This window comes from Chiloscyllium punctatum, chromosome 10 (assembly GCF_047496795.1).
Source record: "Chiloscyllium punctatum isolate Juve2018m chromosome 10, sChiPun1.3, whole genome shotgun sequence".
In the NCBI taxonomy this organism is placed as follows: domain Eukaryota; kingdom Metazoa; phylum Chordata; class Chondrichthyes; order Orectolobiformes; family Hemiscylliidae; genus Chiloscyllium; species Chiloscyllium punctatum.
In genome coordinates this window covers 100839718-100865948 of record NC_092748.1, presented here as the reverse complement: position 1 = coordinate 100865948, position 26231 = coordinate 100839718, and the positions used below count along the sequence as shown (strand labels likewise).

The following is a 26231-nucleotide window of genomic DNA, read 5'->3' as shown; positions in this document are numbered from 1 at the left end:
CTTATTCTCTTCCTAGTTACCCTTTTTTGTCCTAAATGCATTTATAAAAATCCTTTTGGATTCTCCTTAACTCTATTTGCGAAAGCTATCTCACGTCCTCTTTTCGCACTCCTGATTTCCTTAAGTATACTCCTAGTCTCCTAAGGATTCTCTCGATCTACCCTGTCTATACCTGACATATGCTTCCTTCTCTTTCATAACCAAACCCTCAATTTCTTTAGTCATCCAGCATTCCCTATACCTACCAGCCTTTCCTTTCACCCTAACCAGAGTATACTTTCTCTGGATTCTCATTATCTCACTTCTGAAGGCTTCCCATTTTCTAGCCATCCCTTTACCTGCAAACATCTACCCCCAATCAGTTTTGAAAGTTCTTGCTTAATGCCATCAAAATTGGCCTTTTTCCAATTTAGAACTTCAACTTTTAGATATGGTCTATTCTTTTCTGTCGCTATCTTAAATCTAATAGAATTATGATTGGGCTCAGTGCTTCCCTCACTGATACCTCAGTCACCTGCCCTGCCTTATTTCCCAAGAGTAGGTAAAGTTTTGCACCTTCTCTAGTAAGTACATCCACATACTGAATCAGAAAATTGTCTTGTACACACTTAAAAAAAATTCCCCTCCATCTAAACCCTTAACACTATGGCAGTCCTAATCTATATTTGGGAAGTTAAAATTCCCTACCATAACCACCGTATTATTCTCACAGATAGCTGAGTTCTCCTTACAAGTTTATTTCTCAATTTTTTTCCCTCTGATTATTCGTGGTCTCTAATACAATTACAATGAAGTGATCATCCCTTTCTTATTTCTCAGTTCCACCCAAATAACTTCCCTGGATGTATTTCCAAGAATATCCTCTCTTTGTATAGCTGTAATGCTATCCCTTATCAAAAATGCCACTCCCCTTCCTCCCTTGCCTCCCTTTCTTCAACCTCTTGTTGCATTCGAGCCAGTCTCAATATCAGAAACTTGGCTGTTCTTGCTACGTTTCCCAATGAATTGATCATCCCCTACATTTTCCAAAACAGCATACTTGTTTGAAATAGCCACAGAAGGCTCTTGCATTAGCTGCCTACCTCTCTTACCTTTCTTGGAGTTAACCCATCTATGTGACTGTATCTGAGCTCTTCCCCCTGCCGCCCCCCCCATAACTGCTATCCATCACATACCATTGCTGTTGCAAATTCCTCATTCCCTCTAAATGTCTCTCCAACTGATCCATTTGATCTGTTAGGATTCACAACCAACAGCATTTATGGCAGATATAGTCTACTAAAGGTTATTTTTGCTCCTTCACCATCTACAAACCCAGAAAATAAGTCTTATTCCTCTACAAAACACCGCCCAGATTAAATTAATAGTTATGGCTTATATTTTAGGTTTAGTGAAGAGACTTATCTCAAACAAAGAACCCACTCTACGTACTACTGCAGACTTTCTGTAGGCCACACTTAAAACAATTCATTTATCTGTTTCTGTGCTGTGAACCTTGCCCAAACAGTTTCTCAAAGATCAGTTGTGAATTGCGCTGTTTGTTAATTTTCCCAGACACATTCCGATTGAGAGAGATTTGGGGTTTACATGTAAAGCAATTGAAACCTGCAATCCATTCTAAGTGACTAAACACTTAATAGCCAATCTACGTTTATTCAGTACATTGCATCAGTTATGAACGTATGATATTTTACTATAAATTTTGTCCTCTGGTCCTGCTCCATTAGCTACCTGGTGAAGGAGCAGCGCTCCGAAAGTTTGTACTTCCAAGCAAACTTGTTGGGCTATAACATGGTGTTGTGATTAACTTTTTCAGATAGTAGAATTAACTTGTTCCTTCACGAGAAATAGAAAGAGCTTCTCCTAGTCTCAACAATGTTTTAACCAAAAGTTCCTTTTTGTATGGAAATACATTGTTTACTCTTTGTATATTTATTTTGACTGTGAAATGTTTTGAAGATGAAATTGCTGATGTCAAGTTCTGTTTGGGAAGTCACACTTTTTTTAATATGCAAGTAGATGCATATTTAAAATTTTTATAAAATTAATATCAAAGGAAATTGATTTGTGGAATGCTTGTATGTGAATGCTTCCAAGTGTTGCTTGGTTTGATATTTAGGATTCTTGATCTGCTATTGTAATGTGTATAGATTTTAAAATTTAAGTTTAAATGAAATTAAGGTTTATGAATTTTTCAGAAGTAATTCAAAATTGCACTGTGCAATGAATACTCTTTAGAAAACCAGATTCTGCAGATGCTAGAGGTCAAGCCAGCAAATGTATTCTGCCTTCCACCTGCTCCCTTCCTCTACCTGATCAGTGTTTCATTCCTATCTGTCTTCTCTTTCCAAGATTAGTTATTTTTTATTTCCATAACATTGAACACCTGGCCTCACCTTCCCTGAAATGAGTTCTGTTTTATTAATTTGTATAATATATTTTGTGAATTCCAATGCTGTCCAGCTTTCCTCTTGCACCTTTTTTTATATAAGCTTGAGCTGCTCAGAAATGTTATCATTGTCCCAACTTGCACCATGTTCTGATGAAGGGTCATCAATCTCTTGGGTTAACTCTGATCCTCTCCACGGATAAGCCTGAACTCCTGAATGTTTCCATTAGTGTTTTTATTTCAGATTTTCATATCGGCAGGATTTTGCTTTTGTCACACCAAGTCCTGTTCATCTACCGCCCCTATGTTTTGACTTGGGGCTTTTCCCCAAAATGTCGATTTTCCTGCTCCTTGGATGCTGCCTGACCGACTGTGCTTTTCTAGTGCCACTCTAATCTAGACTGTTTTGACTTGCCCAGGCACTTTTTTCTTCCTTGTTTCAAGTCCGTTGATGACCTGACTCATCGCTATTGTGTTCATTTTTCTCCTGCCCTGCAATCTATCTTTATGCTGCTTCAATTTTGTGCTCTTCCAATTCATCGTTACATGAACCTTCAAGCTTGCTCTGGAATTTGTGTATTATTTAATGGAGAAAGACATAAGGAAGCCACTTCATGCAGGATTTGAGAGTCTTCTTGCATAAATCACTAAAAGCCAGAATGCAAGTTCAGCGGATAACAAGGAAGGCAAATGGAATGTTGCCCATTATTCCAAATGGAATAGAGTATAATAGGCAAATGTTGCAAAAACTATACAAGGCATTAGTTAGACCACAGCTGAATACTGAACTATTTTGGTCCCCTTATCCAAGGAAGGACTACTGGCATTCCAGGCAGTCCAGGTGCGAAGAGGTTGTTTCCCCTTCTGGAAGAGTCTAAAACCAGAAGGCAGAATTTGAATAAGGGGTTGCTCAGTTAGAACACAGATGTGGAGGTATTTCTGCCCAGAGGATAATGAATCTGTAAATGTCTTTGCCACAGGGCTGTGGGCAGTGGGTTATCAACTATATTCAAGTTGAGATGGGTTAGTCATAGGGAAAAGGCAGGAAAATAGAATTGAGGATTATCCGTTCAGGCAGGCATCATTGAATGGTGAGCAGATTTGATGGGCTGAATGGTCACCACCTTCGACTACATCCTTTTTAGTCTAATGGACCAAGCCCTTATCCTACTGCATCAAATGCTTTTTGTTTGCTTTTTGTGAAGTATGATATTTGTTTTAAGTAAATACTATAAAGCATCAAATCTATGCGAGTAACTATTTAATGCTTTCTTGAAAATTACAGAAGAAACTTACTAATGAAGTCTCTTGTACAGATGTACTTGGTTAATAGTTACAGAGCCATACAGCGTGGGAACATCCGTTTTATAATGGAGTATGTGATAATGCAAGTGATAGAGAAGGATGACTGCTACATTGCTGAATTGTGCTTGCTTCAACTAGAGAACATTTTTTGTTTTAGTAGGTTTCAGGGTTTGTTTGACAGTGTTCACATTCCCACTTATTGCCAAGGTTTACTTTTGTCATCTGATCGTTTCCTGCGCACACACTCTCCACTTCAGACAAAGCCTTATCCATACTTTTATTACCCTTTTACGATTGACTGAATTTTCATTAATATTGTGTATTATCCTGTTTTCAGGGCATCTTCAATGCATTGAACCATTGAATTGTTTTGGAGAGATCATTGTTTTCTGCAAATGTGGCAGCTAACTTACACAACTGCAAAATAAGTAGGAATCAGTCAACTTTCTGAAAATGAACAATTCTTGGACTCTTAATTCTGTTCCTTCCTCCACAGATGCTGTCAAACATGCTGAGTTTTTCCAATACTTATTTTTTGTGTACTAGGCGAGGAAAGATTATTCACAAGGGCAGTAGATAATTTGCCGCTTGCATCCCCTTCCAAATGCACGAGCACTTCCATCGAGAAGGACAAGGGCAGCAAATATATGGAACAACCAGCTGTAAGTTCCCCTTTAAGCCAATTATCATCCTGACTTAGTGACAGTGAAGGAACGGCAATATATTTAAGTCAAAATCCAGAAATTCCCTCCCTAAAAAATAGTCAACCTATGGCACACAGACTGCTGTGATTCAAGAAGACAGCTCACTATCACATTCCCAAAGGCAACAATGAGTGGGCAACAAATACTTGCTAGCCAGCGATGCTGATGTCCCGCAAGTGCTTAAAGTGCTGTGGTCCATTTTACATCCTACTTAAATGGACAGCCAGACCTTGTTTTAAATATCACTTGAAATATGGTGTCTTTGACACTCCATATTCTTTTTAGTAATGCACTGAAAGAACAAATCAGTATCTCTTGTACAGGGCCCCCATTCTGGAGGTTAGTGTCTAAATCCATCGGTTTATCTGTCTCAAACCTGACCAGAGAGATGGTCTTGTATTCACTGATCTCCATCTTTCAGATGAAATATTAAATTGAGACTTTGTCCCCTTGATGTAAAGATCCCATGATTCTATGTTGTAGAAGAGTAGGGGATTTCTCCCTTATACAGTATCCAATGTTTATCTTGAAATCACCATCACAAAATGGACAAAATGATATTAGGTCATTATCACTAGCTGTGTATAAACTGGCTGCTGTTGTTGACATTTACGTGATTGCCTTTCAGAACTGTTTCACTGGTTTCAAAGCTGATCCTGTGAAGTTACTCTGCATTGTGAGAACTCTGTACAAATGTACAGAACTATTATTAATGCACTATATTTATGGTATAAATGGCTGTTAAGAAAACTGCACTGCGTAGATGATCAGGTTTTGTTGTACTCACTTGGCAAACTTCCATCAGTTGTGCTGTGTAGCCTGTCAATGTTCCATATTCAGTCACTGGATTTGGGCTGTGGTTCTGGTTGACAAACTGTTTGGTGTGTCTGAAACTGCATATCATAAAAGGAATATCTTATGACTATTCAGTCTAAAGATTGGAAAAGTTCAGGTTTGCTTGCATAGAACATTGGCCTCCTCCTGATTCTATCTGGCCCTTTGCCATTCAATAAGATCATGGCTGATCTTATGACCTCAGCTTGAATTACCCACCCTCACCATAATCCTTTTACTGTTCGAAGAATTATCTATCTTAGCTTTTAAAAGCATTTAGTGAGGAACCCTCAACCACTTCAGTGGGCAGAGAATTCCACAGGTTCACAACCCTTTGAGTGTAGAATTAGGTGTTTTGTTTTCTTGAAGAACCATATCCTGTTTGCTTAGATTTTCAGGATAATTGGAAACTTTAAGCTGCATTGGGATCAAACTTGGGTACAAAAAAATGTAATGCTCAAATATTGACTTAATGTTAAAGCATATTTAGGTAGGATTTACATTGGAGTCAGCCATTGCTATTGGCTGACTGGAGTGCAATGTCTGGCTGACACTTCAATGCAGTGCTGTTAGAGATGCCATCTTTTGCATGTGACTGGACCCTGCTTTCGAAGTAGACAAATATCCCATTGCATGCCTTTAAAAGTACAACTGGGGAGTCTCACTGGTATCCTTCATCCCCAAACAACATTCCTGTTCAAAAAGGAACAGGTTATTGGATCATTATCTCAATGTTTGCTGGATTTCTGGAGTCTGCTGTGCACAATTATGCTGATGTTTCCAACATCCCAGCAGTGAATATCCTTCAAATAACGACCACATCTTAAATTGACTTAGTGCTTTGGGATATCCTGATGGCATGAAACGCACAGTATATACATGTAAGTCTTTTCCTCCTTGATGTTTTCAGCAAATTTGCTTTCAGTTTTCACCCTTTCCTCCAGTTCTTCCAATGCCACTGCAACTCTTCCCTTTCTGAACTTCTGTCTCCTTCTATTGATCAGCTATTGACTAATATGTAGTCCATACATATTGTCTCCATTGAACAGGCTGAAGTATTGTAGCTATCGCCAGCATGTACGTTGCCATTCTCCTAGTTCCTCCAGGTCACCTTCCATAATCTTTCTTTTGACCATTCTTTTTTTTCCCCTCAACTGATCATTCCCATCCATTGTGTTTGGATACCGGCAAGGACAATACCATTCTATTTGGTATATTTATCGTGTCTCACTCTCTCATGCTACCCCCTCTGCCCTGCCCCTACCCCATTGAAATGTCAAGGATATCCTTGTTCTTGTTGTTTTTCCTCTGAAATCCCTTCCACTTCCTGGCCCCCTTCTCAACCACCTGACATGCCTTCCCATGCAATTTTAGCAGTTCCAACACCACCACTCCTAGTTATCTAGACTGCCAAACACTTTGTGCTCAGATCAAATAGCAATTTATTTCTTCCAATTTGGTAGATCTTGTTAACAGCTAACAATTTAGTGTCCCTTACTTGGTAAAGACAAATTCAGACTGTGTGACTTTACAGGATACCTTGGCCACCCTGCAAATGTAACCCAAGCCTCTAGTCACATCACTTTAAGTGTGTGCCTTATTCCTATTCTGGCCTCCTTCCTTCCAGGTTTAACCATAATGTTGGGTGGCAGAATGGAGTTCATAAGTAGATAACGCTTCTCTTGTTTTGTATATTTCCATCTATAACTCTAGATCTGAATGACATGGTCAAGAGGAATTAGTGACAAACAATCAAACAAAACATCTGTATCCTGTGAATAAGAAAACAAAGTGGCAATATCAAAGTTTCTAGATTGCTGAACTTGAGTAATATCTGAGCACAACCAATGCTCCCATCTTGTACAGACTGTCTATTGTTTGTTACTCTTCTATTGTCATTTGCCTCTTCTGTAAACTCGTCTCATATCATCACCTTTCACATCGTGTAGTCATGCCTTTTCATTTAACTTCTGCCTTATAACCTGTTCTCCTAATATGCTGTTCTATTTCTGATGAAATGTTATCAACTCGATGTAAATTTTCTTTCTGCACAGAGCTTCTCTGAGCTGCTTAGTAATTCTAGAATTCTGTATATGTCAAACCTTACTGCAAGTTCCTTGAAATGTAAAGGAGAAATCTACAGATCCAGAAGAGTAACCCTTTTCAAGTAAATTATGAATCTAAGTGGCCCTAAAATTTGCCATCTCTTTGCTGACCTGATTTCTCAACATAGTGATTTGGGAAGATTGATCATTTCCCAAAGCAGCATGGTAAACCTGTGAACCAAGCACTTGTTTCCATCTCATTTGTTCTGTGACTGAGCTGTTTAATGGGAGTATGATAAGCCATGTCAGATCTAGTAGTAAGAGCAGCTACAAGCACACAAGTGGAATGGAATGTCTGTTCACTGGCTGAGTACAGCCACCTAAAATCTAACACCATCTAGGACATTTGCTTGATTTGTTATGTACCTCTTCCACTATTGCACAATAGGGCTATGCCAACAATAGGATGTTATTGCAATAACTAGCCATGGTTATGCAGAACTCAATTCAACCAGCAAGAGAATGATGGGCAGTAATGTTGTAATTGCTTGTCATTTCAAGGTCATGCATCAGACTTTGTCTATTTATCTTAGCCATGCCCTTCATAATTTTATAAATCTCTATAAGGTCACCCCTCAGCCTCCGGTCTAGGGAAAACAGCCCTGGCCCATTCAACCTTTCCCTATAGTTCAAATCCTCCAACCCTGGCAACATCCTTAAATCTTTATTGGACCCTTTCAAGTTTCACATCTTTCCGATAGGAAGGAGACCAGAATTGCACACAATATTCCAACAGTGTCCTAGTCAATGCCCTGTACAGCCCATGACCTCCCAACTCCTGTACTCAATACTCTGACCAAGAAAAGAAAGCATACCAAACATAGCCTTCGCTATCCTATCTACCTGTGACTCCACTTTCAAGGAGCTATGAACCTGCACTCCAAGGTCTCTTTGTTCAGCTACACTCCCTAGGACCTTACCATTAAGTGTATAAGACCTGCTAAGATTTGCTTTCCCAAAATGCAGCACTTTGCATTTATCTAAATTAAACCCCATCTGCCACTTATTAGCTCATTGGCCCATCTGATCAAAATCCTGTTGTAATCTGAGATAACCTTCTTTGCTGTCCGCTACACCTCCAATTTTGGTGCCATCAGCAAACTTAACTATACCTCTTATGCTCACATCCAAATCATTTGTGTAAATGATGAAAAGTAGTGAATCCAGCATCAATCCTTGTGACACTCCACTGGTCACAGGCCTCCAATCTGAAAAACCACCCTCCTCCACCACCATCCTGTCTTTTACCTTTTTGAGCCAGTTTTGTATACAAATGGCTAGTTCTCCCTGTATTCCGAGATCTAATCCTGCTCACCAGTCTCCCATGGGGAACCCTGTTGAATGCCTTACTGAAGTCCATATAGATCACATCTTCTGCTCTGCCCTCATCAATCCTTTGTTAATTCAAAAAACTTGATCAAGTTTGTGAGACATGATTTGCCATGCACAAAACCATGTTAACTGTCCCTAATCAGACCAAGCCTTTTCAAATACATGTACATCCTGTCCCTTAGGATTCCCTCCAACTTGCCTGCCACTGACATCAGACTCACTGGCCTATAGTTCCCTGGCTTCTCCTTACCACCCTTCTTAAACTGTGGCACCATGTTAGCCAACCTCCAGTCTTCTGGCACCTCATCTGTGACTATCGATCCAAATATCTCAGCAAGAGGCCCAGCAATCACTGTATAAAGACTAAATTTTCCTAAACATTCTCTTTAGCACTGTCCACCTGCACCCAACGTTTCATAGTTTAAGCCATTTTTTAAACTTTTTAAACTTGCATTGTACCTGTTCTCTAAAGTTAGATTCAAACATGATTTGTTTCCACAAACCACCCCACCCACCTGAGTTTACTAGGACCTGCTTTGGATGTCAGGTAGAAACCATGTTAGAGAATAATCTCATGAAATCCGATCATGCAGTGTAGGAGATGCCCTTTGGTCCATTTGAGTCTGCTCTGACATGAGAAACACCTGACCTTCAACCTAATCCCACTTGTGAGCACGTGGACCATAGCCTTTAATGTTAAGACATGCTAAGTGCACATCCAGGTGTTTCTTAAAGAAGGCATTTCACCTCTACCATTCTCCTAAGTAGCACATTTCAGAATGTCATTGCACTCTGGATTTAAAACAAAAACAAGTTTTTAACCTCCTTCCCCTAAAACGTCATGGCCCTCAGGGAACCGGTTTTTCCTTTGTGACTGACCCTTCAACTTGGGGGGGTACCTGCTCCTCATCCACTTTGTCCATACCCCTCAATCTTACACACCTCAGTCAGAGTGCCCTCTGTTTTCTCTGCTCCAATGAAAATAGCTCAAGTCTAATAAACCTTTCCTCAACTTAAATTTTCCATCCTAAGCAGCATCCTGGTCAATCTCCTCTGCACCCCCTCCAGTACAATCTCACTTGTTTGTAACGTGGCGACCAGAAATGTGCACAGTACTGTAGCTGTGGCCGCACCAATATTCTATACAACTCCAAAATGATTTCTCTGCTTGTAATTTGTTCCTTTTTTTGATAAAGGCAAGTGATCCAAATGCCTTTTTCACCACCCTACTAACATGCCCTTTCACCTTCAGAGATCTATGGATAAACAAGTGAGTGAATTTGTTGAGAATTGATTATTGCTTTTCTGCAGTCATTTGTGTGGCAAGAAATTCACATTTCCAATTCTGTATGCAACTGAGTTAGTGTTTGTCTCTCAGTGTGGGATCTTGCTGTGCATTAACTAGTTGCAATGTTAACCTAAAAGCAGCAGCAGCACATGCTTGAAATTCCATAATCTTTTTGTGCTGGCTTTGTTGCTTTTTGCTGCATTGCACTGAAATAAGAAGGAAGTTTTACCCTTAAATTAGATTCACTGTCAAACTCACGCCACTGGCTGCCTTTTAAGAGTTATATACTTGGTAGTCACTGGCTCACTTTTTCATGAGGTACTTAAACAACAGTGGTTAAGGTCAATACTATGAGCAAAAAACTACTCCAACTTTTTAAATGCTCCATTTGTCCATTTGAATACAATGAGTTTTTAATTGCCTATAGTGTTTGGTAAAATAACAGTTGTCATTTATTGTAATTGAAAAGCTTCGGTGACAAAGTCGACCATTGTAGAGTTTGAGACGGTCACTGGAGCTTTTGAAGGGAATCTAATTTGCAGAATGCTGTGGCATTGGCAGCATTTAGTCTTTTAGAAAAAGCTTTTCCCCTCAATGGTAGGTGTGTAAAGTGGACTGAATGAACACTGATATTAAGCAAACTTCTACTGAGGCAAAAGTGATTAATACTTATGTGGATGTTAAATTGAAAGTTAGGATTGATCCATTTTCTTCTGGGCAAAACACGTTTCCACTGCTGCTTCAGCAGAAAGAAGCATTGTTAAAAAATAATATTCAGGGTTGAATACTGTTAGAAATTTGTTCGATTTACCTTCTGAAGGTCATGAAATAAGTCTCTCTGATCTGGATGAACAGTCCATCCAAGCAATGGGAAGACCTGAAGCCACCTTGTTTGTTCTCCACCACAAGCTTCATTAACTTGACACTGTTCTCATTGCTTCTCCATAGATAAGCCAGATTACTAGCAACTTTGCTATCCTATTTGACCCCTGAATCCTTCCTTCCTTCTCTTTATTGTGAAACTGCCTACCTTCACATCTACATACTAGCCTTTCTCTGTCTTGGTACATCTCTTCTGCTAAGCACCCCTCCACATTGTCATAGATGTGACTCCCAGTACTCATCTGGTCAGCCCCTTTATTCATCTATAAAATTTCAGATCTTTACCCAAATCCAGTCCAGCATTAACTGTGGTGACCATTTAGCCCTGTGCTTGTTGACCTGCTCTATCTTGTTCTCCAACACCTCATTTGAAATATCTAAACCTAGAGTGATTGTCTTATCCCTCTCTAACTTTTTCTGACCATGCAAGACGACTGAGGTATCTTTTTGTTTTCTCATTTCATTCTCCTGTACTCATGTGCAATGATTTGTCCTTCTTTTGAAGTAGAGAAATGTATAAAAGGCTATCTCCACTACGCCATATCTTGGTTACTAACACTTGCACTTTGGGACTTCTGATCACTCCCTGCTATTCCTGGCTCATTAAGATTGACAATGTGTGCGCTTCCGTGAAGAGTTTAGCAGACTTTGCTCTGACCTTTGAGTATAGGAATTGGGGCATCATGTTGAGGTTCCACAGGCCATTGAGTCCTCGTCTAGAATATGATGTCTAGTTCTGGTCACACTTACAGCAAGGGTATTATGAAGCTGATAATATTTACAGGCAGTCTAGAGAAGGTTCACCAGTTGGTATTTTGTCTCTCTCCTACTCCTTGTCCCATCCCACACAAACATGCACATTAGAAATAGTTGTCCGTTCAGCTGTTCTAACCTGCTCTGCCATTCAATAAGATGGCAATTCATCTGGTTGTAACTTCAACTCTGCGCACTCGCCTTCTTTCTCCTCCTTTTCCCCCCCCCCCCCCACCCAACAAAAAACCTTCCAGCCCCTTTATGAATGAAAAGTCTATCTGCCTGCACTTAAGGTATTGAATTAGTGTCCACTGCTGTCTGCAAAAGGGAATTCTGAACATTCATGACCCTCTGAAAATTGGTATTATCTGCAGAGAACATTTTAGCCAGCATTGGAACTTCATGTTTATCACTTACAGTCATAACAAAGTGCCCTATCTGGGGACAAGTTGAAGCAATAGCAGGCTGAATATGCACTGCTACTATTGGCATATGTAAATTCTGTTCCCTATGTTTGTGAAAATATGTTGAGCACTGAAATTGATCATTTTAACTTCAAATTTGTCCCAATTACAGGTATGAAGAGTTGCTCAGAGCTTGAAATTTAATGCCTGTAAAGCTGTGAAGGAAACTTTGTAATAGCTGATCATTTGAGACTATCTCAAACTGTTTGAAGATTGAAGTTTGGAAATTTACTCATTTTCACTCATGTGAAAAGCTTCCTTTAATGTCAATTAGAGTGGGGGAGGGAGATAGTGAGGGAAGAGTTCAATATGAGACTAGTACAGTTAAGAGTCTAACAGGCAGGGAAAGGCAACAAACAAGGTAGGACTGATAAATTGAAATTAATGCAGTTTAATTTAAGGGACCTAACAGGGAAGGCAGATGATCTCTAGGCATGATTAGGAAGATAGGACTGGGATATAGCAATTATAGAAATGTGGCTCAGGGATGGACAGGGCTGGTAGCTGAAAGCATTTGTATCCAAAAACAATAGGAAGTTCAGAAAGGCAGGCAAGAGAAGGTGGGAGGTGGGGGGGGGGAAAGGAAATGGCCTTTTTGATAAGGGATAGCAATACAGCTGTACTGATGGAGGATATTCCTGGAAGTTACTTGGGTTGAACTGAGAAATGAGTTGATCATCACCTTTTATTGGGATTGTATTATAGGCCCCCAAATACACAGGAATCTCTAGCAATTATCTGAATATCGGATTATCTGAAGGGATCTCAAAGTCCTGATAGAAACATTACATCAAAGAGCTGTTTCAACCCTGATCGCGTATTTTGTTTACAGGTGCAATGATTTAAAAACAAACTCCGCTCACTGAAAGGCTGCCGAGAGCAGTCCTGGACAGTCCAGGCACTGTCTCTAAATGGCTGACCTCCCGCCCTCTCTTCCCCCCCCCCCCCCCCCCCCCCCACTTCCCTTGGAGTTCTACACGGGTGAAAACCCAAACCCCCCCTCCCCACCTCCCGGCCGAATCTCTCCAACATTATCCTTGACAGGGCAAAGATAGAACCGGTCAAAAGGTTGTAGTAAAATGTGTGGCTCGGAGTGTGTGCTATTTGCAGACTTACCCCACAAAGGCAGCAGCAGTCTTACTGTTGGTGTCCTGTCTGGCTGCCCAGGTTGCAGGTGGGCAACGGTGGGGGGCTCGCGTGTGGTGTGCTGCTGCCTAGTCTAGTCTACTGAACGGAGAGCAGAATTCACAAAACTCCAAGACCCACAGGAAGTCAATTATCCAAACGAAATAGTGCTTGACCATCTCGTTTGGATAATCGAAGTTCCTCTAGTTGGAGAGAAATTGAGAAACAAATTTGCAAGGAGATCTGTTATCTGTAAGAATAATAGGATGGTTATGGTAGGGGATTTTAACTTTCCAAACATAAACTGGGACTGCTATAGTGTTAAGGGTTTAGATGAAGAGGAAATTCTTGATTTTGGTACGTGGGTGTACCTACTATACACTTTATACAAAACTTGACCACTTTGGGGAAATAAAGCAGGGCAGCTGACTGAGTTGTCAGTGTCTAAAGTTGAAGCTCTAAATTGGAGAAGGCTAATTTTGATGGTCTTAGGCAAGAACTTTCAAAACCTGATTGGGGGCAGATGTTTACAGTAAAGGGACAGCTGGAAAATGGGAAACCTTCAGAAATGAGATAACGAGAGTCCAGAGACTGACACCTGTTAGAGTAAAAGGAAAGGCTGGTAGGTATGGGGAATGCCGAGTGACTAAAGAAATTGAGGATTTGGTTAAGAAACTACCTTGTCAGGTATAGACAAGATAGTGAATCTTAAGAATATAAAGGCAGTAGGAGTATACTTAAAACAGGAGGGCAATGAGAATTTGACAAATAGGGTGAAGGCGAATCCAAAGGGTTTTTACAATACATTAAGGACAAAAGGATAGCTAGGGAGAGAAGGTCCCTCAAAGATCAACAAGGCAGTCTTTGTGTGGAGCCACAGGAGATACTAACTGAGTATTTTGCATCAGCGCTTACTGTGGGGGAAAAAGACCTGGAAGATATAGAACGCAGGGAAATAATGTTGACATCTTGAAAAGTGTCCATATTACAGAGGAGGTGGTGCTGGATATCTTGAAATGCATAAGTGTATAAATCCCTGAACTCTGGGAAGCTAGGGAAGTGATTCCTGGGCCTTTTGCTGAGATATTTGTATGATTGATAGTCACAGGTAAGGTGCTGGAAGACTGGAGGTTGGCTAATGTGGTGCCACTCATTAAGAAGGGTGGTAAGGCCAAGCCAGGCAACTATAGGCCAGTGAGCCTGACATCTCTGGTGGGCAAGTTGGAGGGAATGCTGAGGGGCCGGATGTACATATTTGGAAAGGCAAGGACTGATTAGGTATAGTCAACATAGCTTTGTGCATGGGGAATCATGTCTCTCGAAGTTGAGTTTTTTGAAGTAAGAGGGCAGAGCAGTAGATGTGATCTGTATGGACTTCACTAAGGCATTTGACAAGATCCCCCATGGGAGACTGGTGAGCAAGGTTAGATCTCACTGAACATAGCCATTTGGTGCAGAACTGGCTCAATGGTAGAAGACAGTAGGTGGTGTTGGAGGGATGTTTTTCAGACTGGATGCCTGTGACCAGTGGTGTGCCACAAGGATCTGTACTGGGTCCACTACTTTCTGTCACTCACTTAAATGATTTGGATGTGAGCAGAAGAGGTATAGTTAGTAAGTTTGCAATGACACCAAAATTGGAGGTGTAATGAACAGTGAAAATAGTTACCTCAGTACAACGGGATCTAGATCAGATGGGCCATTGGGCTGCGAAGTGGCAGATGGAGTTTAATTTAGATAAATGCAAAGTGCTGCATTTTGGGAAAGCAAATCTTCGCAGGCCTTATGCACTTAATGGTAAGGTCCTAGGGAGTGTAGCTGAACAAAGAGACCTTGGAGTGCAGGTTCATAGCTCCTTGAAAGTGGAGTCACAGGTAGATAGGATAGCGAAGGCTGTGTTTGGTATGCTTTCTTTTCTTGGTCAGAGTATTGAGTACAGGAGTTGAGGTCATGTTGCGGTTGTATAGGATGTTGGTTAGACCACTGTTGAAATTTTGCGTGCAATTCTGGTCTCCTTCCTATCAAAAGGATGTTGTGAAACTTGAAAGGGTTCAGAAAAGTTTTACGATGTTGCCAGACTTGGAGGATTTGAGCTCTAGGGAGAGGTTGAATAGGCTGGGGCTGTTTTCCTTAGTGTGTCAAAGGCTGAGGGGTGACCTTATAGAGGTTTATAAAATCATGAGGGACATGGATAGGATAAATACAGTATTTTTCCCTGGGGTGGAGATGTCCAGAACTAGAGGGCATAGGTTTAGGGTGAGGGGGGAAAGTGTCCCAAGGGGCAACTTTTTCAGAGGGTGGTACGTCTAAGGAATGAGCTGCCAGAGGAAGTGGTGGAGACTAGTACAATTGCAATGTTTTTAAAGGCATATGGATGGGTATATGAATTTGAAGAGTTTGGAAGGATATGGGCTGGGTGCTCGCAGATGGGTCGAGGTCAGGTTGGGATATCTGGTTGGCATGGATGAGTTGGACCGAAGGGTCTTGTTTCCATGCTGTATATCTCTGACCCTATGACTCTTGAGACTTAATCCAATGAAGGATTAACTGGAAAGTGTGGGAAGACTGGAGAAATTGGGTTTCTTATCCTTAAACTAGCGAAGGACAAGAGAAGATTTTGACTTGAGCTGCCTGAAGTACCAGGAGAGAGTGGGAAATATAGATTTAATAGTAATCTTTGGAAGGGAATTAAATACTTTGGGGGTGGCAGGGCTTAATATGGACTCTTGAAAAGAATGAGTGGGGCCAGTCAGTTTCATTTTCAAACACACTAGTACCAACTTGAGTTGAAAGTCCTCTTTCTGTGCTCAGCTATTCTGACTTGGCATTTCTTGTATATCAAAAACACTTTCAAACTTCATAATCCAGAGAAGGAACCAGTGTTCTTTCTGACTTGCTGTTTCTTTCAACTTGAATTTCAGGTGGTTTGTAATCATTTTTATCCTTGAAATTATCAGAAATGATCTTGATTTTTAAGCACTGTTTTTCCCTGGTCACTACTGTGGCAGCTTCCTGGATTTTGATACTAAAGAACAATATTGAGTTACCATTCTTTTTTTTTTTGCAGTAAGAATATTCTATTGTGATCAACATAAGCATTTCAATTACTTATTCTGAATAAGTTGCATTACCAAGGAAAATGTCCTCTATCATTATGTACTATAACTGTGAATAATTGTAAAAATTAATGTACTGGTGCGTAGTGGACTTATTTTTAATGTCTGATTAAATGACAATGTGCATATCCCCAAAGTCTGTCTTTGAATTGTTTTGGCTGTAATCCTAAGAGTTTTTAAATCTTAGAATATTTTCCTAGCTGAATCAAGTGGGAAGTTCTGGTTCAGTTCTTTGATACACATGAACAAGTTAAGTTTGCAACCCTACTTTAACTTGCATTCTAATTTGTTAGAGAAATTCATATCTTTCTAAAACTTCATCTACTTTTTTGTGTAACAAAATGACTGACTAGAAGGGTAGACTGATTCCTTCTGTTTCCTGATCAGCATAATTTGGATGATTATTCCAAGTTGACTGGAACAAGCAATTTTCTTGTTTCTGTTCTATAATAACATAATGTTCGACTGTATTTTTAAGACGTCCTGAGGAAATATCTAATCTGTACTGCTTCAGTACTTCAAATGCTGTCAGATCTACCATGTTACTACCCTTTCCTGTTTGTTTTAGAAAAGCTGTAGCTAGAGCTCTGCAGTTTTTTGTCAAAACTGATCAAAGTGTTTGTTTTTGTACAGAGCAGAACTTGCCAATCAAGTACTACGTATCCATTTTGACAATCTGGTCTAAAATGGCAGCTAACAAGAACAAGAATCAGAGCTCGTTGGCACTACACAAAGTGATAATGGTGGGCAGTGGAGGTGTAGGCAAGTCAGCACTAACATTGCAGTTCATGTATGATGAGGTAAGAGATTATTTTCATTGAGTTTATACTAAAAGATAAGATTTTTTTGTACTCTGGGGGTTCTCTTAAAATATTGTACTAGTTATTACAGATTGTAATGCAATGTACTATATAGGCCCAATATTTTCATACTTTATCCTTTTTATAAATGGGCAGTGTTTGTTTTAGTTTCACCAGTTTCCTTATTTCCATCCACCACCCCCCCCACCCCCCAAAAAAACACCTTATCCCAATCCAACTTTCTACCTCAGCAGTGCCCTCATGACCTATCCTACCTGTCCATCTTCCTTGCCACCTATCCACTCACCCTCCACTTCAACCTGTCAGCATTGCCCCTATTTTCATTTACCTATTGCATTCTCAGCTACCTCGTCTCCTCTCTTCTCCCCCCCCCCCCAATTTATCTCTCAACCCCCTCAGCTGATCAGCCTCATTCCTGATGAAAGGCATTTGCCTTGCCTGAAACATTGATTCTCCTACTCTTCGGGTGCTGCCTGACCTGTGCTTTTCCAGCACCATACTCTTGATTCTGATCTCTGGCATCTGCAGTCCTCACTTTCTTAGTGTTTTTTCTAATTTCAATTTATAGGTTAGGAAACTCCAAGGCAGGCCTGGAAAATAAATCTTCAAATCATATAAATGATTTTCCTCAATGAGGATAATTTTACATTTTGTTATAAAGGGAGCAAGTATCACTGGTAATTTGGGTTCATATCCTGCTTTACATAGACTTTCTCTGGAATTGCATAGCTAAATACAGGCATGTATGTGAAATACTGCTGTAATGTTAAAATAAGCTGGCTTGCTGTGGATATAATTGAGTCCATCACAACACATCAAGCTTTGTAATCCAAAACTACTTTGGTAAAGTGTACCCCAACAGAAACCTTTGAATAGTGTCATTAGTTTTAACCTACTCGAAGTACTGTTTGGGTTGGTATTTTCTCATTGTAACCGGTCATTTCTATATAGAACATTACAGCACAATACAGGCCCTTCGGCCCTCAATGTTGCGCTGGCCTGTCATACCAATGTGAAGTCCATCTAACCTAAACTATTCCATGTGCGTTCATATGCTTGTCCGATGATGACTTAAATGTACTTAAAGTTGGCAAATCTACGACCATTGAAGGCAAAGCATTCCGTACCCTTACTACGGAGTAAAGAAACTACTTCTGATATCTGTCTTATATCTATCACCCCTCAATTTAAAGCTATGCCCCCTCGTGCTCGCCATCACCATACTTGGAAAAGACTCTCCCTGTCCACCCTATCTACCCCTCTGATTAACTTTGTCTGTATTAAGTCACCTCTCAACCTTCTCTCTAACAAAAATCGCCTCAAGTCCCTCAGCCTTTCCTCGTAAGACCTTCTCTCCATACCAGGCAACATCCTAGTAAATCTCCTCTGCACCAAAGCTTCCACATCCTCCTTATAATGCAGTGACCAGAACTGTACACAATACTCCAAGTGCGGCTGCACCAGAAATTTGTACAGCTGTAGCATAACCCCATGGTTTCGGAACTCGATCCCTATATTAATAAAAGCTAAAACACTATGCCACCTTAACAACCCTGTCAACCTGGGTGGCAACTTTCAAGGTTCTGTGTACCTGGACACCGAGATCTCTCTGCTCGTCTACACTCCCAACAATCTTACCATTAGCCCAGTACTTTGCATTCTGGTTATTCCGACCAGAGTGAATCACCTTACACTTGTCTGCATTAAACGCCATTTGCCACTCCTCAACCCAGCTCTGCAGCTTATCTATGTTTCTCTATAACCTACAACATCCTTCGTCACTATCCACAACTCCACCGACCTTAGTGTCGTCTGCAAATTTACTAACCCACCCTTCTACACCCTCATCCAGGTCGTTTATAAAAATGATGAACAGCAGTGGACCCAACACTGACCCTTGAGGTACACCACTAGTGACTGGACTCCAGGATGAACACTTCCCATCAACCACTACCCTCTGTCTTCTTTCAGCAAGCCAATTACTGATCCAAACTGCTATATCTCCCACAATCCCATTCCTCTGCATTATATACAATAGCCTACTGTGGGGAACCTTATTGAATGCCTTGCTGAAATCCATATACACCACATCAACTGGTTTACTCTCATCTACCTGTTTGGTCACCTTCTCAAAGAACTCAATAAGGTTTGTGAGGCACCGACCTACCCTTCACAAAACCGTGTTGACTATCCCTAATCAAATTTCATCTTTTCTAGATGATAAATCCTATCTCAAACTTTTTCTAACACTTTACCAACAACTGAAGTAAGGCTCACTGGTCTATAACTACCAGGGTTGTCTCTACTCCCCTTGAACAGGGGAACCACGTTTGCTATCCTCCAGTCTTCTGGCACTATGTTGTAGACAATGACTATTTAAAGATCAATGCCAAAGGCTCGGCAATTTCCCTGGCTTCCCAGAGGATCCTAAGATAAATCCCATCCTGCCCTGGGGACTTATCTATTTTAACACTCTGCAGGGTTTCTAATACCTCTTCCTTGTGAACCTCAATCCCACCTATTCTAGTAGCCTGTATCTCCATATTCTCCTTGACAACATTGTTGTTTTCTAGAGTGAATACTATTGAAAAATATTCATTTAGTGCTTCCCCTATCTCCTCTGACTCCACACATAACTTCCCACTACTATCCTTGATTGGGGAGAAAGTGAGGACTGCAGATGCTGGAGATCAGAGTTGAAAATGTGTTGCTGGAAAAGCGCAGCAGGTCAGGCAGTATCCAAGGAACAGGAGAGTCGATGTTTCGGGCATCAGCCCTTCTTGGCCCTAAACTTACACTCGTCATTGTTTTATTCCTTAACTACCTATAGAAAGCCTTGGGGTTTACCCTGACCCTATCTGCCAACAACTTCTCATGTCTCCACCTGACTCTTCTGAGCTCTCTTTAGGTCTTTCCTGGCTACCTTGTAACCCGCAAGCGCCCTAACTGAGCCTTCACATCTCATCCTAACATAAGCCATCTCCTCCTCCTTGACCAGAGATTCCACTTCCTTAAACTACTACTCCCGCGCTCTACAGCTTCCTCCCTGCCTGACAGATACGTACTTTTCTAGGACAGTCGGAGCTTTTCCTTGAATAAGCTCCACGTTTCTAATATGCCTATCCCCTGCAGTTTCCTTCCCCATCCTATGCTTCCTAAGTCTTGCCTAATCGCATCATGATTGTCTTTTTCCCTCAGCAGTAGCTCTTGCCCAGTGGTATACACCTATCCCTTTCTATCTCCAAGCATAACAGAATTGTGATTGCTATCACCAAAGTGCTCACCTACTTCCAAGTCTAACACTTGGCCAGGCTCATTACGCAGTACCAAATCAAATGTGGCTTCGCCTCTTGGCCTGTCTACGTACTGTCAGGAAGCCCTCCTGCGCACACTGGATAAAAACTGACCCATCTGTAGTGCTTGTAGTATAGTGTTTCCAGTCAATATTTGGAAAGTTGAAGTTCCCCATGACAACTACCCTGTCTCTGTCACTCCTATCGAGAAGAATCATTTTTGCTATCCTTTCCTCTACATCTCTGGAACTATTCTGAGACCTATAGAAAACGCCCAATAGCGTGACCTCCTTTCCTGTTTCTAACCTCAGCCCATACTACCTCAGTTGACAAATCCCCAAACAGGTAAAAACAATGACTGCAGATGCTGGAAACCAGATTCTGGATTAGTGGTGCTGGAAGAGCACAGCAGTTCAGGCAGCATCCAATTGGCTTCAAAATCGATGTTTCGGGCAAAAGCCCTTCATCAGGAATAAAGGCAGTGAGCCTGAAGCGTGGAGAGATAAGCTCAAGGAGGGTGGGGGTGGGGAGAAAGTAGCATGGAGTACAATGGGTGAGTGGGGGAGGGGATGAAGGTGATAGGTCAAGGAGGAGAGGGTGGAGTGGATAGGTGGAAAAGATAGGCAGGTAGGACAAATCCAGACAAGTTATGGGGACAGTTACTGAGCTGGAAGTTTAGAACTAGGCTGAGGTGGGGGAAGGGGAAATGTGGAAACATCCTTTCTGCAACTGTAATACTATCCTTGACTAACAATGCCACACCTCTCCCTCTTTACCATCTTCTCTGTTCTTACTGAAACATCTAAATCCTGGAACCTGCAACAACCATTCCTGTTCCCTGCTCTATCCGTGTCTCCAAAATTGCTGCAAGTTCACTCACTTTATTCCAGATGCTTCTGGCATTGAAGTAGACACACTTCAAACCAACTTCTCTGAACATTTGGGAGAAGCATGTTGTTAAACCTGAGGTTGCAGAAAGGATGTTCCTGCAACTGGAGGATTTGATTAGAGGCTGAATCGACGGGGCCTTTTTATCCATGGAGTGTAGGAGGCAATGGAGGTCTACAAAATTTGAGGGACTTGGGGTGAATAGCCAAGGTCTTTTCTGTATATTGGGGAGTCCAATTCTAGATGGTATAGGTTTTAAGGTGAGGGGGGAAAAAAGTTAAGGGGCTCTGAGGGGCAACTGTTTCATGCAGAGGATGGTGAGTGTATGGAACGATTTGCCAGGGGAAATGATGGAGGCAGATACACCAATAGATGGCTTTTTAAATATAGTTGTATGAATAGGAAGGGTTTAGAGGGGGTGAATGGGGCTAGGTCAGATTGGGATGTCTGGCATGTATGAGTTGGACCGATGGGTCTGTTTCTGTGCTATGTGACTTTATTCTTCCACTCCCATTTGAAGAGCAAATTGTAGTGACCTTGAATAACTCCTGTCTTCTATATCATGGTCTTAGAGCATCCTACTGTCTCAATTGGTGGTACCTACTGTTTGCACAAGTGCCAAAATGTTTGTTTAGAATTGATTTTCAATTTTAATATCCCTATTTGCTGTTAACATTTGATTTTATTTCTTTTACATTTTGTAATCTGAATACAAAATATTCCTACCTGATTAGAAGTTTTGCTTGTATTGTTTTAAACACTTTATACTCTTGCATCAAACATTCTGGTTGGTGGTTTTTAGGCGGCTATTCACTTTTGAGTTTATGCAAGGCACTGATGCTGTCTTATGGAATACTTCATCCGGTGTCAGTGTTGGGCACCATGCCCCTCAGTGAAGAGAAAAAGCTTTTACTTCTCTTCCGTTTCAGAACAGCACCCTCTGCTGTATCAATGTAACACTTTAAAATGTAATTTCCTAAATTATAATCTGCCTGATGTGTAAAATCGAACAGCCCGTATTTGATATATGCACCTGGAATGAGGCCATTCAATTTCTTTCACTTAGGATTCTTTGAGAGTACTGATAATTTATTATATTTTTTAAAAATGCATGTCCTTGCCTATAATTCTAATGAATAGTATCACTGTCACTATTAATGTGTGTATAATTCATAGGTTTCCAAATGTTTCTCCAACTGTCAATTTAGTATTTTGTTTAAAAAGACATGGCCTTTCCAGATCTTCAGTATTTTGAGAATGCTATTTGCTGTGTCATTTCTGCTATAGCAGCTACTGAATTTCTTTACTATATAAGAAAGGAGGTTTGCTCTACTGTTTTAATGAAATTGTCACAGTGCAGAAGGAAGCCATTCAGCCTATTGTGTCTGCATGGGTTCTGAGTGTTTTACTTAATGTCAAACTCCTGCCTTCTCCCTTGACCCAGCACGCATTTTAAATAAGTCATCCAGTATTCTTCTGCCTCAGTTGACAATATCTCCATTGCACTTCTAGATAGTACATTCCATTTTGAATCATTTGTGTGGGGGGAGAAATAAGGATTCTCACCTCAAACATTTTTCAAAACTCTTTAAAATAGAGTCCTCTGTTCCTAACCCTACTATGAGCAATAACTGTTGTTCTCCATCTACTCTGTCATTACTTGGAAAACTTCTGTCAAATCACCCCTTATACTTCTCTCTAAGGAAAGTAGTCCCAACTCATCTACTTTTCATAATTGAAGCTTCTCGTTCCTGGAATCACTTTTGTAAGCATCACTTGTACTATCTGAAACCTTCATCTACTTTCTAAAGTTTGGCACCCAGAGGTCTACACCGTACTCCAGCTTAGGTTAACTAACATTCCATTTAAGTTCAGCATAACCTCCCTGCACTAGTATTCCATTTCCCTGTTAATGAACCTTAAGATCTAGACAGTATCCTTTGTCTCAGGCTTCTGTTTGCTCATTATCCCTAAACACTGACCTATATTGATTCTCTGGATTATATTTAAAACATCACCTCTTCAAATCCTGCAGGATCTCTGTTCTTGTACTAGTTTGACATCCTGTCACTTTCTAAGGAATAGAAGTAGGAATAGTCCATTTGACCCATTGAGCCTGTTCCACCATTTAAGGCTATGACCCATTAGATTGTGTCCTTAATTTTCCTGTCTGTCCCCTTTGACTCTTGTCGATCAAAAATCTGTCTAACTGGGCCCTAAATATATTCAGTGATCCAACTTCCACCATTCTATGGAATAAATTCAAAGACAAATCTCTGAGAACAATGCCTTCAGTTCCATCTTGAATAGATGACTACTTATTTTTAAACATTTCCTTTAGTCTCTATATCCCCATGAGAGGAAGCATCTCTTCAGAATCTACATACAGTTAAATCTTATCTTTCAATAAGATTACCTCCCATTCTTTGAAATTCCAATATGTGTAAACTGAACATGTTTAGCCTTTCCTCAAGTCAACCCTTTCACTGAGGAAGCAGCAAAGTGAAACTCCTCTGAATAGCTTCCAGTGTAATCACATTCCTCAAGGAGTCCAAAATTGTATACAGTATTTGAAGTGTGGTCTCAGCAATTCTCTACATTTTGTATTCCATTCTCCTTGCAACAAAAGTCAATATTTCATTGTAATTGTTGCTGGACCTATATACTGATTTTTGTGATTTATGTACAAGGACATCCAGATCCCTTTTTTTGTATGCATGAATCTACCTTCCTCACCTGCCTATTCCCATGCTGCACCTGCCTGCTTCCCCCCCCACCCTCACCGCCCTCATAGGATTAGGACTTAATAGTTTTCCATAGGAAAAGCATTGTGAAAGGTGCTGTATAAATGCAAGCTATTATGGCTCAGGCCAGACCCCATAAAAATATTTTAAAGTAGCCTAGATCCTAAATCTTAAACGGTGTGAAATGCGTGCTCTAGATGTGATGCAACTGGTCAAACAGCTTGGCTTTAAGCAAAACAGAACTTTGTGCATGTTCAACTGTGGTGTTTAAATAAAAAAAACAATTTAGGATAACTATTGGAAAACTTCACTGACCTAATACAGCAACTTAACTAATTAACTGTTCCAATATGATAACGTCCTATTAAACACACACCTTGGCAAAAAGGTAAATTCAAATACAGATTCTTACAGGTTGGAGGGAACAACATTCAGATTTCCGGTCAGGAGTTCTTTACTGAAGCGTGCATCTCCCCCCGGATGCTCCCATCTTGTGACTGCTAATGCTAAAACAAACTAGAAAAATCCTGAAGTGGGAGAACTGGCCACTCTCCTTCCATTATTAAACTAGGCACTTCCTGGATTTCTTGGCACCTTTGCCTTTACAACCTCTTAAAGTAACACAGGACCAAATAACATTTTTAAAGTGACAGCGTAGCCACAGTTTTTAAATTTTGATATTTGGTATAGCACTACTGTCTTCAAGCAATGAAGTATTTCAACCTATTATTAACCTGTTGGTTGATATGCACTGCAATGTGCTCTGTAAAAAGAAATAAAGAATGCTATTAAAGGAGATTGAATACTCTCCTCCCTACTTAGTGTAAAATTAAGACAATTAATTAGTACATAAAATCTAGGAGTGTTAGCATTGATTCTCATCTGCAGTGCCTGCTGGCAAACCCCCACCTGCCCAAAGGAAAATTAAGCAATGCCATTTTTAAGCAGTATGTAAGGTATTATTAATCTGGTATCTCTGAGAAGGCAATTCATAAGTATGACTCCTGATATGGAAGATCTGCATTAGACAAAGGGTAAAAATACATTGTGCCTACTGCTGGCATTTCCTTGTAATGATGGCCATTGCTGTGAGGTACTCATGAAACTGTACTTCAGTAACAATCCTTTCCTTCAGGTAAGAGAATGGAAATATTGAACCTGGAAAGGGAAAAAACTCAGTTGCAAGCTTCAGATTAATTGCTTGTGCTTTTTAAATATTTCATTTCAGTTTGTTGAAGACTATGAGCCTACTAAAGCTGACAGTTACAGGAAAAAAGTTGTTCTGGATGGTGAGGAAGTCCAGATAGATATCTTGGACACTGCTGGACAGGAGGACTATGCAGCCATTCGGGATAATTACTTCCGCAGTGGGGAGGGTTTTCTCTGCGTCTTTTCAATAACTGAGCAGGAATCATTTACAGCTACTGTAGAATTTAGGTAAGTAATTGGTAACTGACTATAAAAAATGCTACCAAAATGAAATGTATAGTTGTATTTTCAGTAATGGAGTTCTAATGAATTGCAAGTGTATTGCAAATATACTGTATGTTAGCATTTTGCAAGAAGGAGCAATATGAAGCTACTATTTCATGATTTTGATGTTTGGAGCATGGCAATAATTGTCCTTCAAGAACAATTAAAGTTGAAGGAGATCTGGTCACGTTTTTGGAGTGCGAATTTTGGAATGATCTGTATGTGATTCAGGGTAGGGGAAATTAATAAATGGAGAATCCTTAATGGACATTAGTGTTTTCTATGTGTGCAGTAATGAATGTTTCTGCAGGAACAGGCAGGCTATGCATTATTAGTATAAGGTGTGTATGTGTTAAAGGGACTATAGTTTAAAAAAAACCATGCCTTCGAACTAATATGGAATGGTGGCTGGGGGTATAATGCCACCTCTTCATCCAGACCTGTTTCCTTTCTGTTAAATTCTGCAAAGGGCAACAATTAAAGGGCAGAATTAAAGCTCCTTTTAAATATAGTCTGCAGCTGTCATTTTGCGCTCAAATGTTTGATAATGTACTTCAGTATTTTGAGTGCTGACATCAGGCTGGCCTAATAATTCCTGATTTTTTTTTGCTTTCGTTCCCATTTTTCCTCCTCTTTCCCCCCCCCCCCCCCCCCAACAAAGTGATATATGCTGTAAATAAGGTATAAGTGTGTATACCCCCTGCATTGTTTCTAT

General features: G+C 40.5%; 1 protein-coding gene across 3 annotated transcripts in view; it reads left to right on the top strand.

Annotated features, from left to right (window-relative positions):
- ralba (v-ral simian leukemia viral oncogene homolog Ba (ras related)) overlaps positions 1 to 26231 on the top strand; it is a 71526-nt gene that overhangs the window by 30288 nt on the left and 15007 nt on the right. For 2 of the 3 annotated variants that reach the window (XM_072579881.1, XM_072579883.1), the window contains exons 2-3: positions 16931 to 17097; positions 25272 to 25480. In XM_072579881.1, the coding sequence (XP_072435982.1) occupies positions 16984 to 17097; positions 25272 to 25480 (323 nt within the window). In that variant the 5' untranslated portion in view covers positions 16931 to 16983. The remainder of the gene's footprint in view (positions 1 to 16930; positions 17098 to 25271; positions 25481 to 26231) is intronic. The other variant, XM_072579882.1, reaches the window with a different exon arrangement.